The sequence below is a fragment of the Schistocerca gregaria genome, chromosome 1 (genome assembly GCF_023897955.1).
Source record: "Schistocerca gregaria isolate iqSchGreg1 chromosome 1, iqSchGreg1.2, whole genome shotgun sequence".
NCBI lineage: Eukaryota > Metazoa > Arthropoda > Insecta > Orthoptera > Acrididae > Schistocerca > Schistocerca gregaria.
Genome location: NC_064920.1, coordinates 371,284,134 through 371,299,743, shown reverse-complemented (window position 1 = coordinate 371,299,743; position 15,610 = coordinate 371,284,134). Strand labels below are relative to the sequence as shown.

At 38.3% G+C, this 15,610-nt stretch overlaps 1 protein-coding gene across 3 annotated transcripts in view; it reads left to right on the top strand.

Moving 5' to 3' along the window:
• The first annotated feature begins 492 nt into the window (after positions 1–492).
• Positions 493–15,610, top strand: part of LOC126346985 (CD2-associated protein-like) — a 69,786-nt gene continuing 54,668 nt past the window's right edge. Inside the window, exons 1-5 of one of the 3 annotated variants that reach the window (XM_050002233.1) lie at positions 493–703; positions 842–1,011; positions 1,562–1,616; positions 1,692–1,828; positions 6,994–7,177. In XM_050002233.1, the coding sequence (XP_049858190.1) occupies positions 700–703; positions 842–1,011; positions 1,562–1,616; positions 1,692–1,828; positions 6,994–7,177 (550 nt within the window). In that variant the 5' untranslated portion in view covers positions 493–699. Of the gene's footprint in view, positions 704–840; positions 1,012–1,040; positions 1,333–1,561; positions 1,617–1,691; positions 1,829–6,993; positions 7,178–15,610 lie in introns of those variants that run through there. The other 2 variants (XM_050002234.1, XM_050002235.1) reach the window with 2 other exon arrangements.

The following is a 15,610-nucleotide window of genomic DNA, read 5'->3' as shown; positions in this document are numbered from 1 at the left end:
CAAATTACCCAGACTTTACTTATCATGTGTTGATAATTAGAGCACTTAAAAGTTTCACGACGTGAAGTCAAATATTTAACTAAAACATTTGTACCCTAAAGTAATCAGACATCTGAACCAGTTTTGTACATGGAGTTCGATTCTTTAAAGTATGATTAATGAAGTAAGTAACTTTCATCAAACTGTACCATTTCTTCTCAAACTGGCAATGAATTGTGATAAATGACTAACGACAATATGTCTTTCGATAGCGCAGCGCTAAAGAATGTCTGATACTTTTTTTTTATTTCTGTCTTAATTAAATCAAGGTCGTACCCAGAAAAATAATTACGTTTTCAATCTTTTACTGTGCAACGGATCTGCAGTGCAGTGATCTGCATGAGAGAAGCTGTTCCCATGAACCCAATGAGTATCTCTTCCAGTGTCACTGCAATGTAATCGTTACCATGACAACGGGATCCGCGACTCAGCGCAGGAAAGTCAAAACACTTCATTTCACAGAGCCTCCAGTGAGGGTAACTACACACGATAGTCTTCATGCTATATTCTTTGGTGGACACTGTGTGTTGTGAATATGGCACACTTGTTTACGTATGATATCATTTGGGCAGGGCCGTCGTGTCAGGTGTGATGTAGTCCTGTCGCACCTACATGGAACGTTTAAAGAGGATTTCCCGCCAGTAATTTATATGCGTCAAAATGGGTTAGTACAATCGATAGATAAATTCCACATCACTGATATATGTGTTGCTGTTATCTTAAGCGATAAGGATGGCATCAGAGAGTGGATGCTAAAGTAAACGCAATGAAGAGTAGAAGATACTGTTTTAACTTTTTTTAGGAACATCAAGAATAGAAGCAGTCGTCGAATTTGACTACGTGGCTCAGGAGCCCGATGAACTGACGCTGAGGAAAGGTGATGTTATTACCAACATCAAAACACAACCAGGAGGATGGTGGGAGGGCACTTTAGGAAACAAGAGAGGAATGTTTCCTGACAATTTCGTCAAGGTTGGGAAGCATGTGCAAAATAATTTATTTATGACAATCACTGTTCTGTTTTACTGACTGTGCGCTGTCCAGCGACCCAAATCTGTAGATGATGACAGACACTGATTCCATGTCATTAAATTATTATTTTGCGACCATCTGTGTTAATTGCGAAGTTGCAAGTGGAACTTAAAGCAGCAAGTGATAGTCTCCAGAAAAAGTGTGACTTTAAAACGAATTAGCACAGCTTATAACTGTGAAATTATGGGAGATGTATTTCCTGATACTAACATGTAGTGTTTTGTGGACAAAGTATATTTAAATATCTGCTGTGTGAAACAGGTTATTATCTTGTAAACAAACGTACAGTGTATGCATCAACCAACTAACAAGAAGTAGCACACTTTACACTTTTGATTGCATTTGAAACATACTGCACTATGCTTAACATGGGTGCCAATGATATATTGTGACAGTTACTATTAGTCTCTTTCTGTTACTGTAGTGCTATCATAAATTGCAGAATAAGAACTTTGTGTTTAACAACATTTACATGAAATATTTATTTCAGGTTGTTTCAGAGCCACCTGACAACAGAATGTCAAATGATGTCGCTTTGAGGCCAGGTAAGACTTAGTGAGACAAAAAATCCACTATTTCCTGGACAGGCAAGATATAATATTTTTTTCAATTTGTTCCAGTTAGGGGAAGAAAGTGCAAGGTCCTTTTCAGCTATGCTCCTGTCAATGAAGATGAGTTGGAATTACAGGTTGATGATATTATCCATGTCATCACAGAAGTTGAAGAAGGCTGGTGGAAAGGAAGACTTCGAGATAGGGTGAGTAAATTATGTATACTGATTTATAAAGCATGAATCTGTTTTCTTTGTTGCTTCAGACCTTACCAACTTGTTTATAAGAGGAAACATTGAACTGTGGGTAAATCTAAAAACAAGATGATCATTATTTTTCTGAGCATATTTTTTTAAGTGGGATGAATATTACACTCTGAGCATTATCATATTGGTGTAATAGTTTTCTCAACAGACTTATCTGGCTGTAACAAGTGCAAATTCACGTTGTCCCAGAGCTGTTGAGAGAGTTAAGAGGATTACAAGTAGTGGAGTGTTTGGAATTGAAACAGTAATATCACTTTTTGAAATCACCACAAAGAATGGGAATTATTGTATGTACCAAGAAAACGAAGACTGTTGTTCAAATGTTGACATAACTCTTGCTGGCAACAAGCAGGAAAGTCTTCAGATGGGAAACACACACTGAAAACAACTGTAATAATAATCCAAAATTGGAACACACAGTTAACAGAACAAAATAGACCAAATACAAATACTGTAGACTAAATATGAAATAATTACAGGAATGCAGAACTTTAAATGCATGGTTGAATGTTTACCAATCACCCCCCTAGGAGTGCAGATTGACATGGGGCAACAGGAAAGAAATGTTCACACACAGTTAAATGTGATGGGGTGGATTTGGGAAGAGGAAAGGTGACAAACTTTCATTCTACAGTTTTATTTTTGAAATATAAAAACAGAAACCTACGTCATATTTGTCTCTTCCATTGTTTGACTGAAGCTATTTTTTTATTTGTAGCCCTGTTGCACTCAAAAGTGCTTTGCTGCTTGAGTACGAAAAGCAAAATAATGTAACTGGTTTCTTTATAAGAAAAGAACAGGGGTCACAGAAAAGAAACTTCCTGTTTGTTGAATATGCTCTAAATTCTACTATTGAGACATGTATTGCTGTTGACCTATTAAACAGTTGAATAAAAGGGGCAGACAAGAAGAATGGTAAGCTAATTTGAAGGTACACTAAAAAAAGGGATGAGGCAGTTAAAACCTACAGTTAAGTGTCTTAAAAATTAGAATTTCCTTGCTGGTACTGGAAAAAAGGAGTATGCCCTACTCTGAAAGTATATTCAAGTCTGACAGTTATACAGTTGCTTACTTGTTTCCATTATTTTGTTGTTACTGAAACAATGTAGCTATATTATCAGTGGTTCTGTTTATCTTGCTTATCAAACAAATGCATTTTTGACAAGTATACTTTAGTTAAAACTTAAAAATTTAAAGTTCTATACACATTCACTGTTAAAACTCTGAACTTGTTCTGGTGGGGTGTCATTTTAATTTTTAACAACATAAGTAAATTTTTGGTCAGGTATGTTCTTCAGAGACAATGTAACTTACTTGCTAATCCACCAGCCATTTTACCTGAATTAAATTTTTTGCCAAACTGATTGCAACATGCCTGAAATGTCTTAAAAACTGCAGTGCAGATTCTTGTTCGGGGTCAGAAAGCTTAGTCAGGCTATTTTAAAAACTTAATATTTATTTGATTCTCCGAAGTAAAAACACAGATATCACATCTGGCAAATGGTGTGACCTTGCAGTGGCCCAACATTACCTATACACCAACTTGAAAGTGTGTACCTGAGCAAATGGTAGATTTTTTTAGGGTAATGTGACATTGTCACATTCTGGACCTTCCTTGTCAGTTTGTGGGATAAAAAATATTTTCCGTCTTATGATATACAGGGTTATAAACACAAAATCAAATAGGGGTAATGCAGGAGTAGGTTTAATAATGAATAGGAAAATAGGAATGCTGGTAAGATACTACAAACAACATAGTGAACACATTATTGTGGTCAAGATAGATACGAAGCCCACACCTACTACAGTAGTACAAGTTTATATGCCAACTAGCTCTGCAGATGACGAAGAAATTGAAGAAATGTATGATCAAATAAAAGAAATTTTTCAGATAGTGAAGGGTGACGAAAATTTAATAGTCATGGGTGACTGGAATTCGGTAGTAGGAAAAGGGAGAGAAGGAAACGTAGTAGGTCAATATGGACTGGGGCAAAGAAATGAAAGAGGAAGCCGTCTGGTAGAATTTTGCACAGAGCACAACTTAATCATAGGTAACACTTGGTTCAAGAACCATAAAAGAAGGCTGTATACATGGAAGAAGCCTGGAGATACTGACAGGTTTCAGATAGATTATATAATGGTAAGACAGAGATTTAGGAACCAGGTTTTAAATTGTAAGACATTTCCAGGGGCAGATGTGGACTCTGACCACAATCTATTGGTTATGACCTGTAGATTAAAACTAAAGAAACTGCAAAAAGGTGGGAATTTAAGGAGATGGGACCTGGATAAACTAAAAGAACCAGAGGTTGTACAGAGTTTCAGGGAGAGCATAAGAGAGCAATTGACAGGAATGGGGGAAAGAAATACAGTAGAAGAAGGATGGGTAGCTTTGAGGGATGAAGTAGTGAAGGCAGCAGAGGATCAAGTAGGTAAAAAGACGAGGGCTAGTAGGAATCCTTGGCTAACAGAAGAAATATTGAATTTAATTGATGAAAGGAGAAAATATAAAAACGCAGTAAATGAAGCAGGCAAAAAGGAATACAGACGTCTCAAAAATGAGATCGACAGGAAGTGCAAAATGGCTAAGCAGGGATGGCTAGAGGACAAATGTAAGGATGTAGAGGCTTTAAGCAAAGAAGGGAAAGCAGAAAGGTGGAAGGAGTATATAAAGGATCTATACAACGGCGATGTACTTGAGGACAATATTATGGAAATGGTAGAGGATGTAGATGAAGATGAAATGGGAGATACGATACTGCGTGAAGAGTTTGACAGAGCACTGAAAGACCTGAGTCGAAACAAGGCCCCCGGAGTAGACAACATTCCATTGGAACTACTGACGGCCTTGGGAGAGCCAGTCCTGACAAAACTCTACCATCTAGTGAGCAAGATGTATCAGACAGGCAAAATACCCTCAGACTTCAAGAAGAATATAATAATTCCAATACCGAAGAAAGCAGGTGTTGACAGATGTGAAAATTACCGAATTATCAGTTTAGTAAGTCACAGCTGCAAAATACTAAAGCGAATTCTTTACAGATGAATGGAAAAGCTAGTAGAAGCCGACCTCGGGGAAGAGCTTTTTGGATCCCGTAGGAATATTGGAACACAAGAGGCAATACTGACCCTACGACTTATCTTAGAAGGTAGATTAAGGAAAGACAAACCTACATTTCTAGCATTTGTAGACTTAGACAAAGCTTTTGACAATGTTGATTGGAATACTCTCTTTCAAATTCTGAAGGTAGCAGGGGTAAAATACAGGGAGCGAAAGGCTATTTACAATTTGTACAGAAACCAGATGGCAGTTTGAGTCGAGGGGCATGAAAGGGAAGCAGTGGTTGGGAAAGGAGTGAGACAGGGTTGTAGCCTCTCCCCGATGTTATTCAATCTGTATATTGAGCAAGCAGTAAAGGAAACAAAAGAAAAGTTCGGAATGGTATTTTAATCCGTGGAGAAGAAATAAAAATGTTGAGGTTCGCCGATGACATCGTAATTCTGTCAGAGACAGCAAAGGACTTGGAAGAGCAGTTGAACGGAATGGATAGTGTCTTGAAAGCAGAATATAAGATGAACATCAACAAAAGCAAAACAAGGATAATGGAATGTAGTCGAATTAAATCGGGCGATGCTGAGGGAATTAGATTAGGAAATGAGACACTTAAAGTAGTAAAGGAGTTTTGCTATTTGGGGGGGCAAAATAACTGATGATGGTCGAAGTAGAGAGAATATAAAATGCATACTGTCAATGGCAAGGAAAGCGTTTCTGAAGAAGAGAACGTTGTTAACATCGAGTATAGATTGAAGTGCCAGGAAGTCGTTTCTGCAAGTATTTTTATGGAGTGTAGTCATCTATGGAAGTGAAACATGGACGATAACTAGTTTGGACAAGAAGAGAATAGAAGCTTTCGAAATGTGGTGCTACAGATGAATGCTGAAGATTAGATGGGTAGATCACATAACTAATGAGGAAGTATTGAATAGGATTGGAGAGAAGAGAAGTTTGGGGCACAACTTGACCAGAAGAAGGGATCGGTTGGTAGGACATGTTCTGAGGCATCAAGGGATCACCAATTTAGTATTAGAGGGCAGCGTGGAGGGTAAAAATCGTAGAGGGAGACCAAGAGATGAATACGCTAAGTAGATTCAGAAGGATGTAGGTTGCACTAGGTACTGGGAGATGAAGGAGCTTGCACAAGATAGAGTAGCATGGAGAGCTGCATCAAACCTGTCTCAGGACTGAAGACCACAACAACAACAATGATATACTGAACTCCTGAAAGTGTTAAGATCTTTAAACTTACCTGTTGCCTAAGGCATATTTCTTTTTTCTCGCTGTAGCAAATATGGATTAAAAACGGATGAATTTATCCGTTACTGTAGTCCAGTGATGGTGAGACATACAAGTGGAAAATTGACTCATCATTTAGGATAAAATCCTTTTTTCCACCTAAGGTGTGTTTATAATTTCTTGCGAAATTGTGAATCTGCATGCTGTAAGATGCAAACATTTTCTCAGTACACACTAAAAAGTTTCCTGGAAAATGTCCAGTACGAGAAATGCTAATTGCCTCACTTTGTAGGATAATATACGAAGTTCTCTCTCTCTCTCTGTCCCCATCTGCTGGGCATGAACCATCTGACACTTTCCTGTGTCATGTGTACCAGTGGCTCTCAAATATGCGTTGGTGCCACTCATAAATTGTATGTTTTTATGAAAAGGGTTTCTACTATATGTTGTATGACAGTTCAGTTTTATGATAATCATGGTCTTTGTCTTCCACTGAAAATAGATAACTACTATGTAATTATCTGGGGCAATAACTAATTAGTTTTTAGTGCATTATAAAGAGTAGAACTCAGTTCATTTATGTAACTGTAATTAACTTTCACAAATATTGGTGGATATGCATAAGAAAAAGTCCTGAATTTTATTGGAGTACTTTGTTCTTACTTGTTACATTTTAATTGTGATCCGTTGAGTAGTGCACAACGCAGAGTGGGCTTTGTTGAGGAAAAAAGAGAGAAAACAACGTATGTGTCAAATGATTTTCATTTCAGTAGCAGTTAGTTTTTAATTATATATAACTTCAATATTTCAGGTAGGAGTATTCCCATCAAATTTTGTAGCTGAAATAGAGGAAAAGACTGTTAGCAGCAGCCCATACATCAGTGCCAGCACTGCATCACCACCAACAGCTACAACAGCAAGTGGGTCTACGACGACAGCAACAACTACAGCTTCGTTGCCGCATGAGATGAAACCTGCTCATAGAGAAGAAGCGAGTATGTATTTGCATATTGTTTCAAAATGTTAGATAATTGTTGTCAAGTTTGGATAGGGAAAAAGGTTCATCACACAAATGTAAACAGAAAATCGGATACAGATTAGCTTTTGAAATTAGTGAGGTTTCTTCACCTGGGGGGGGGGGGGGGGGGGGGAGTTTTTGGAGGATGTGATGCTAATTGGAAATTTAGCAATTTTGTCACTCTCTGCTAAAGGCTAAATCAAACACAGCAAGATAGCACCATTCCCCCACCTTCTACCTCAAAAAACTGTGCAATGAACTGTTCGCAACACCCAACTTTTGAAAATCTAAAGAATTAAAAATTATAGAGGGTAATCCAAAAGTACAAAATTCAGAGTGCCAGTGAAATAACTCTCACATTGGTGGATCCCTGATCAATGGCAGTTTTTTAATTTTTTAATTTAAAAATACAGCCATGGTGTTGGGTGTCTGCTAGGTAATTAGCTTCTTTCTACTGATAATGGTTTGAGGTGGACGAGCAGGGTTGGAATGTTGAACAATAACAATCTTCGTTGGGTCACACAGAATATTCCGTATATAGACTTGACTTAGTCAGCTTCCCCAGGAAAAGTCATTGTGGAAAACTCAAGGAATCGAAAACATTGAATTACATTCCGTGATTGGAAACCACTGAATTAACATTAAAACAAACACAGTCTTGCTGACTACAGACCATTTGAACACCAAAGAATAGTAAGGAAGTCACACAACATTCGGAATACAGCATTTTCAACTTCTCGTGGCGTAATGAATAGTCCATTACATTTTGGGGGTACAGTCGTTCAAATAACATTTCCTTCACTGATATTTCGGCTGCTTATCATCTGGCCATCCTCAGAGTGAGTCAAGACTGATGACAAGAAGCCAAGTGTGACCTTATATTCTCCACCGCTACTGCACGGGCTGGTCACCGACGCTGGTTGGCGGCAAAGAAATACGCTTACACATGTGCAGCCTGTGGCGAAGGCATACCGACATTAGATTCACTAATGATGTATGATCGGTAGTAGAGACACCATGATGACTTCTCTGCAGTTTAATTACCCCAAGAGCCAGATTCCATACTTTGTCCAAATTAAAACTGATATCTTTATTTATTAAATTATTAGCTAATCGAAACTCTATAGCTGCCTTGAAGACAGATTCCCAAAACAGAGGTGGATGTTAAAATATTCACATCACTGTCATTCATGGAATGACCTGTATCCACACGATGTTCGGCCACAGCTGACTTGTCTGGCTGTGTTAAGCGTGTGTATCTTCGATGCTTCACACATCTCTCATGAAAGGTGCATGTTGTTTGGCCTATATAAGACTTCTCACCATTTCCGCAAGGAATCTGATACACACCTGCTTTATGAAGCAGTAAATCATCCTTTACAGAGCAGAGTAAAGCCGCAATCTTCGGAGGGAAGGGGGGGCGGAAGATGACCTTAACACAGTGTTTCTCAAGAATACGGCCTATCCTTGAGGAAAGAGCATCTATATAGGTTCACAAATTTGTTTCTGCCAAATATTTAGCTTCCTTATTAAAACCACTGGTAGGAAAATGTAGTCACCGCATTCATAATTGTATAGATTTTATTCAGAGACTTAGCAATGACAGGCTAAATAGTACGAATGTGCTTGTTAGTTTGATGATGTATCATTATACACCAAGCTATCTTTAAAGCAGCTACAATCACTTAGTAGTGGAAAGGCTTCAGGTCTACATGAGATACCTATAAGATTGCGAATGAACTTGCTCCTCTTCTAGTAGGAATTTATCATAGATTGCTTGAGCAACAAAAGGTACCTAAAGACTGGAAAAAAGGTGCAGGTCATCCTATTTTTAAGAAAGGCCGTAAGACAAGGCCATATAGTTATAGACCTATAGTGCTGACGTCAATGTGTTGTAGAATTGTGGAACATGTTTTATGCTCAAGAATCATGACATTTTTGGAAAATGCTGGGTAGATAGAAAAAGTAATGAACAGGTCTTAAGAGAAGTGAATGAGGACAGAACGCTGCTAAATTATATAGGAAGAAGAAAATCAAAAATGATTAGGCACATAATGAGACACAACCAGTGCCTAAAGAATGTATTTGAAGGAAAATTTTTAGGGGGAAAAACCAAGAGGCAGGCCAAGAGCAATTTATTTTAATAACATCACAGAAGATATAGGGATAAAATCTCGTGAAGAATTGAAGAGGATGACAATGGAGAGAGGGGCATGGCTAAATAAAAAAGACGTAGCCTTTAGTTTATGATGCTGGTGGGAAATGAACAGCTCCTCCATAAAAATCAACATGGATTCCACTGATAGACATCCTGCGGAATTCAGCTCGCTCTGTTCCTCCATGAGATCCACAGCGCAGTGCAAAATGGCGCTCAGGCTGATGCCATGTTCCTTGATTTCAGCAAAGCATTTGACACTGTCCCACATTGCCATTTAATGAAAAAAATATGAGCTTATGGAGTATTGGAGCAGACGTGTGATTAGATTCTTGCTCTTAAAGGAACTAAATAGACAGATGTAAAGGTAATATCTGGAGTACCACAGGGAAGTGTGATAGGACCGTTGCTGTTCACAATATATATAAATGGTCTAGTAGAAAGTGTTGGATGCTCTTTAACGCTATTCACAGATGATGCAGTTGTTTATATCAAGGTAGCAACGCCAGAAGGTGGTAAAAATTTGCAGAGTGACCTGCAGAGAATTGATAAATGGTGCAGACTAGGGCAGTTGACTCTGAACGTAAATAAATGTAACATTGTGCATTCATAGGAAAAGAAATCCACTATTGTACAGCTACACTTTTGATGACAAACAGCTGGAGACAGCATCTGCCGTAAAATATCTAGGTGTAGCTATCCAGAGCGACCTTAAATGGAACGACCAAATAAAACCTAGTTGGAAAAGCAGACAACAGACTCAGATTCATTGGAAGAATCTTAAGGAAATGAACTCGTCCACGAAATAAGTCGCTTATTAGGCACTTGTTTTCCCGATTCTTGAGTATTGTTCATCTACCTGGGATCCCTATCAGGTAGAACTGATAGAGAAGATCCAACGAAGAGCGGTGCATTTCGTCACAGGATCATTCAGCTGTCGAGATAGCGTTACAGAGATGCTAAACAAACGCCACTGGCAGACTTTAAAAGATGCACATTGTTTATCACGGAGAGATTTACTACTGAAATTTTGGGACAGCACTTCTCGGAAGGAGTCAGTCAACATATTACTTCCCCCCACATACGTCTCACATATTGAACACTAGGAGAAAATTTGAGAAATTGGAGCCAATACAGAGGCTTACCGAAAATAATTCTTCTCATACACTATTCACGAGTGGAACAGGATTGGAGGGATCAGATAGTGGTACTGAAAGTACCCTCCACCATACACCATTAGGTGGCTTGTGGAGTATGATGTAGATGTAGAGATGTAAAGGACTTTTTATCTCTTACCAGCCAACATTTTGATAAGAACATTTGAACATTTGAACACGTGCTTTTATCATCTTATTTTCAGTTTAATGGTGAATTTTATGAGCAGGTTGATGGCTTTGCTATGGGAAGCCCCTGTTCCCCTCTGGTAGCTAATTTATTCATGGAAGACTTTGAGGACAAGACACTGGACTCGGCAAGTTTTAAACTAATGGTCTTCTGGAGATACATGGATGACACATTTGTGGTATGGCCAAACGGGATGGATGAATTACATAGATTTCTTGAGCATTTGAACTCTATCCATGCTGGCATCAAATTTACTATGTAAATAGAAAAAGGTTGCCTCCCCATTTTAGATGTTGTTGGCTGTAAAGTTGATGGCACATTAGGACATGCCTTATGTTGGAAGCCAACACACACAAATCTATATCTACATGGCAGTGGCTGCCATCAACCCTTCACAGAACATAGGTGTCCTTGAGACCTTAGTGCATAGTGTGCACTGTATATCCTATATAGATAATTTGCAAGAAGAGCTCACATTTCTCTAGAAAATTTTTAAAGCAAATGGATTTTCTCCACGACAAATTCATAGAGCATTCAATGCAAAACCTAGAATACAGGTATTTGATAGGGAAGTAGATAGTAACTCCTTCGGTTCAAGTGTGTTTTTGCCCTATATGGGTGCTCTTTCCTCAAAGATTGGCTGTATTCTTGAGAAATGCTGTTAAGATTATCTTCGGCCCCCCACGAAGATTGCAGCTTTACTCAGCTCTGTAAATGATGACTTACTGCTTCGTAAAGCGGGTGTGTATCAGGTTCCTTGCGGAAATTGAGAGAAGTTGTACATAGGTCAAACAACATGCACCATTCATGAGACATGCGTGGAGCGTCGAAGATACACATGCTTAGCACAGCTAGACAAGTCGGCTGTGGCTGAACATTGTGTTGATACAAGGCGTTCCACGAACCACAGTGATGTGAAGATTTTAACATCCATCTCTGCGTTTTGGGAATTTGTCTTCAAGGAAGCTACAGAGATTAGATTAGGTAATAATATCTGTGGATGAAATTTTATCTGCATGGCTGCATGCTCAAAATTTAATAGACTATTCAGAATGCTCTTCATGGAAACATGCAGATTTTAGTAGAATTTCTTGTCAAAGAATGGGAGAATTGGTGCACCAGAAATTTTTTCTCCCATATAAAATAATTTGATCGAAGGGACAAAATGGGCAAATGTAGGAAATGCATAAATTATTTTGTTCAACACTCTCCATGTGCCTAACATAGTGTTCACAGGCAAGGCACATTTTGCTCTCTGTGCATGATGATACAGTTCAATAATGATTTTTTGTTGACAATTCTCATGAACTCCACAGTTGTTTGTACCATTGATTACTGAGCAAAATGGTGCAGTGCTTCATATACTGAGTGCATATTTGATTGAAGCATATTCAGATCATCCATCTGCCATTATGAAATGAAACAACTATAAGCGAGGAAGGAAATGATTAATGTAAAGAGATAGAAAATTGTAGATGGCTTTAAAGTGAGTGCTGGTTCTGGAAATGCTCTAGATGACACCCAGTAAATGTTGGTGTAAGTGCTGGTTTTGTTTCAGGAATGTTAAACTTTCCTACAGTCAGTAGATTACCAGTTGCTTGTACTATAACAGTACACTGGCATTATTTTCATCAATTTGAACTTAATAGTATATGTGATAAACAAGACATGTTAAGAAAGTAAATGTACTAGATTCTCATACTTTTTTTTTAGAAAAAGTGTACTTGAAAAAATTACAAGAATTTGCTGATACAGTTGTTGATTATTTTTCCACATAATTACCATCTAGTTCGGTGCATATGGTGAGCCATGGCACAAGCTTCTCTGTGTCCTCCTTCAAGAACTCTGCTGCCAGCTACCCCCCCCCCCCCCCTTCAGCTACCTTCAGAATTTTTCTGTGCCAGCTTGTTAGTTGAAAGATTAATTCCACTCACGTGTACCTTCAGGAAAGTGAAAAGATGATAATCTGAAGGTACCAAGTCAGGGGAGTACATGGGTGGGGAGAAAGTGGATTCAAATGTCCCAACCAAATGAGTCAAAAGCGTGTCCTTGGTGGTCACGGCTGCATAAGGAGGCGTTTTTGCGCAAGAAGCACATGCCTGTGATCAGCATTCCTCTTGGTTTGTTTTGCATACTCCTGTAGAATTTTTTAAAGGGTCTCAGAATATTGTTGTGCATTGATGGTCTCCACTTGAGGCAGAAATTCAACCAGTTAAGCCTTTTTGGTTTGAGAACACTTCAGGCCATGATTTCTTTGCCAGAATTTGTGCTTTTGAATTTTTCGTCAGATTGGAATTGGTGTGACACAACTGTGACAACTGTCTTCTAACTTGGGTGTATAACTAGCCACCAATGTCTCACCTCCAGTGACAATAGAGCTCAGAAACTCCTTGCCTTCAAATTCAAGTCGCTCAAGAAACCTGCAGGTACTATTGACCTGATTTTTCATGTGCTGCACTGTCAAGTGTTTTGGGACCCATCTTGTGCATAATTTTCAGTATCTCAGCTTTTCTGTTAGTGTCTTCTATAATAGAGTTCTGGAAACTAGAAACATTTCAAGCACTGTCAGTCGACAGTCTTCATGAACCGATTCCTCAATTTCTTGCACTAACTTGTAAGTCAAATTTAAAGGTCATCCATTCATCTGTTAGTCTTAATATATGTTCTGCTTTCAGTAAATTCCCTACATCACTTATGCGATCTTTAACACCTTTACCATAAACTACTTTGACTCAAAAAAGAAAAAAAATGTTAGGTATTATCCCTTGTAAAAATAAAGAGTGAATCACACCAAACGGCTCTTACTTTTTGGAATTTCTTACTGTCAGCTTTCACACAGCTGGACACCACAACACGATATTACATTTTACTGTATTTCTGTGATGCTCTCTCTGGTCCGGAGATCCCCCTCTACCTAGTAGTGTTGTTAAACCTGAAAGAAAACCTCAGCCTCTTATGGTTATAGTACACTGATTTTCTGAACATGTGCTGTATCTAACAATTTTCTAAATCTCATCCTAACTTCACAGATATTCACCTACATTCTAATAATAACCAATACATCTTTCAATATATGTCAGTTACAACAACAGACAGTAGCACTTGATAGTTGCCTTCTGCTGCCCTTCCATTTAAAACAGTGGTTCCTAACCTTTCCAGACAGTTACCCCTGGATGCAGTTGGGTATTAGCTAGAGATCAAACATGAGCTCTGTATGCACGCTTTACTCACCAGTGCGTCCTATGACATCATCTCTGAACTCTGTCTCTCCATACGCTGGAGACTCATTTATTTCTTGATGACTAGTTTTGAACGCAAGTGCCCATCTTTAAACCATCCTCAAGTGTGACAGATACAGGCAGTAACTGACATGCAAAAACTGCCCCTGCAGTAATCAAAGCTGCACTATGGCCAACTCAAGAACAGTAAAACACACCACATGGGATGGACATGGGAGAGCTACAGCTACATGATGATTATTTTATACCATTACAGTGACTGGTCAGTTAGCAGTGAATGCTGTTCTGTTCATACATACATTTATGTAAGTGTGGTGGTAGATAAATAAAACACACTTACTGCAGTCTTCAAAAAGTTGGAGAAATAAGTGAGAAGCCACACAACTCACTATCAGCCCATAAATGCAAGTGGTCATGGCCAAAAGAAAACAGACATAGTGCATTTTTTGGTTGTTAAGACATAAGTGACGTTGCTGTTGTCCAGTTTCATATGACAGAACACATGTTTTATGGTGGTGGTGGTGGTGGAATAAGCAATACAACCGATTTCTTTGTGTTGGATGATACCTATACATTTTTTGTCTGAAGCAGGGACTGTAGCAGCTGACATTCTCGAGACATCTCTCACTTTCATGAGATATTGAGTATTTGTTAGGTATGTCACACTTCTACTGCCATAGACACTCAGTACAAAGCATGAAGAACATGTGTAGTGGATGGACTATGGGGAGAGCTATAACCTCCAGTACATCGTGTCACACATATATGCTAACTTTTGAAAAAAAATTATAATGATTTAAAAGGATTTTAGTTCTATGATTGAAACTCAATAGAACCCTTATTGTTCCTACCCTATCAGAATATTTCATTTTACCTCCCAGAGGGTAGTTACCCCAAGTTGGGAACCATTGTTTTTGAAACAGCCTCCCATCCTACAACCTGTCACATGTGAGAACCGTATCTCTTTTGATACCAAGTGAGATGACATAGTAGTAAGACAGTGGAAATGAATTTGGGAGGTCAGTTGTTCAAATCCTCATTCAGATTTGCAAATTCTTATATAACTTGCTTAAAAATTTAAATGAGACAAGGGATTTAGATAAGTTAGTAGTATAAAATATACGGTATCCTAAAAACTACAGATATGATGACAAATGTTGCAGTTAGCAAATCACAGAAGTATATGTACTTGTTAATGCACTGACAGCTGTAAATTTAAATGAACTGTTGTTGGAATGGGCATTGTTCAAGATGGCATTGAACATCAGACAGAATGGCATGAATTTCGAAGAGCTGGTAGAATCATTAGTGTTCGAGATGAGTGAACAAAGTCTTCTTATGGATTTAACCATAGAATACACAGCTGGTATTCTCCTGTACACGTTTGACTGCGAGCGAGGGTGTAGTTGCTTGAACAATATAAGAAATCAGATATTGTCTTTCTGTGGAAAGACCAAACTTCTGAAGATCACTATTGAAAGACCATCTCTCAGTGACTTCGATTTTGGAAAGGCATTCCATAAAAACAGATATATTCTGTTGTGATATGATATAATGTAATGCAAAATGCACAAATCAGTACTGGCAGTTTGCTTTAGTGTAAGTACGATATGGAACATGTGGATATGTATGTGTAAAAGTTAATTTAAGAAAGTAATAAAATTTCATTTAG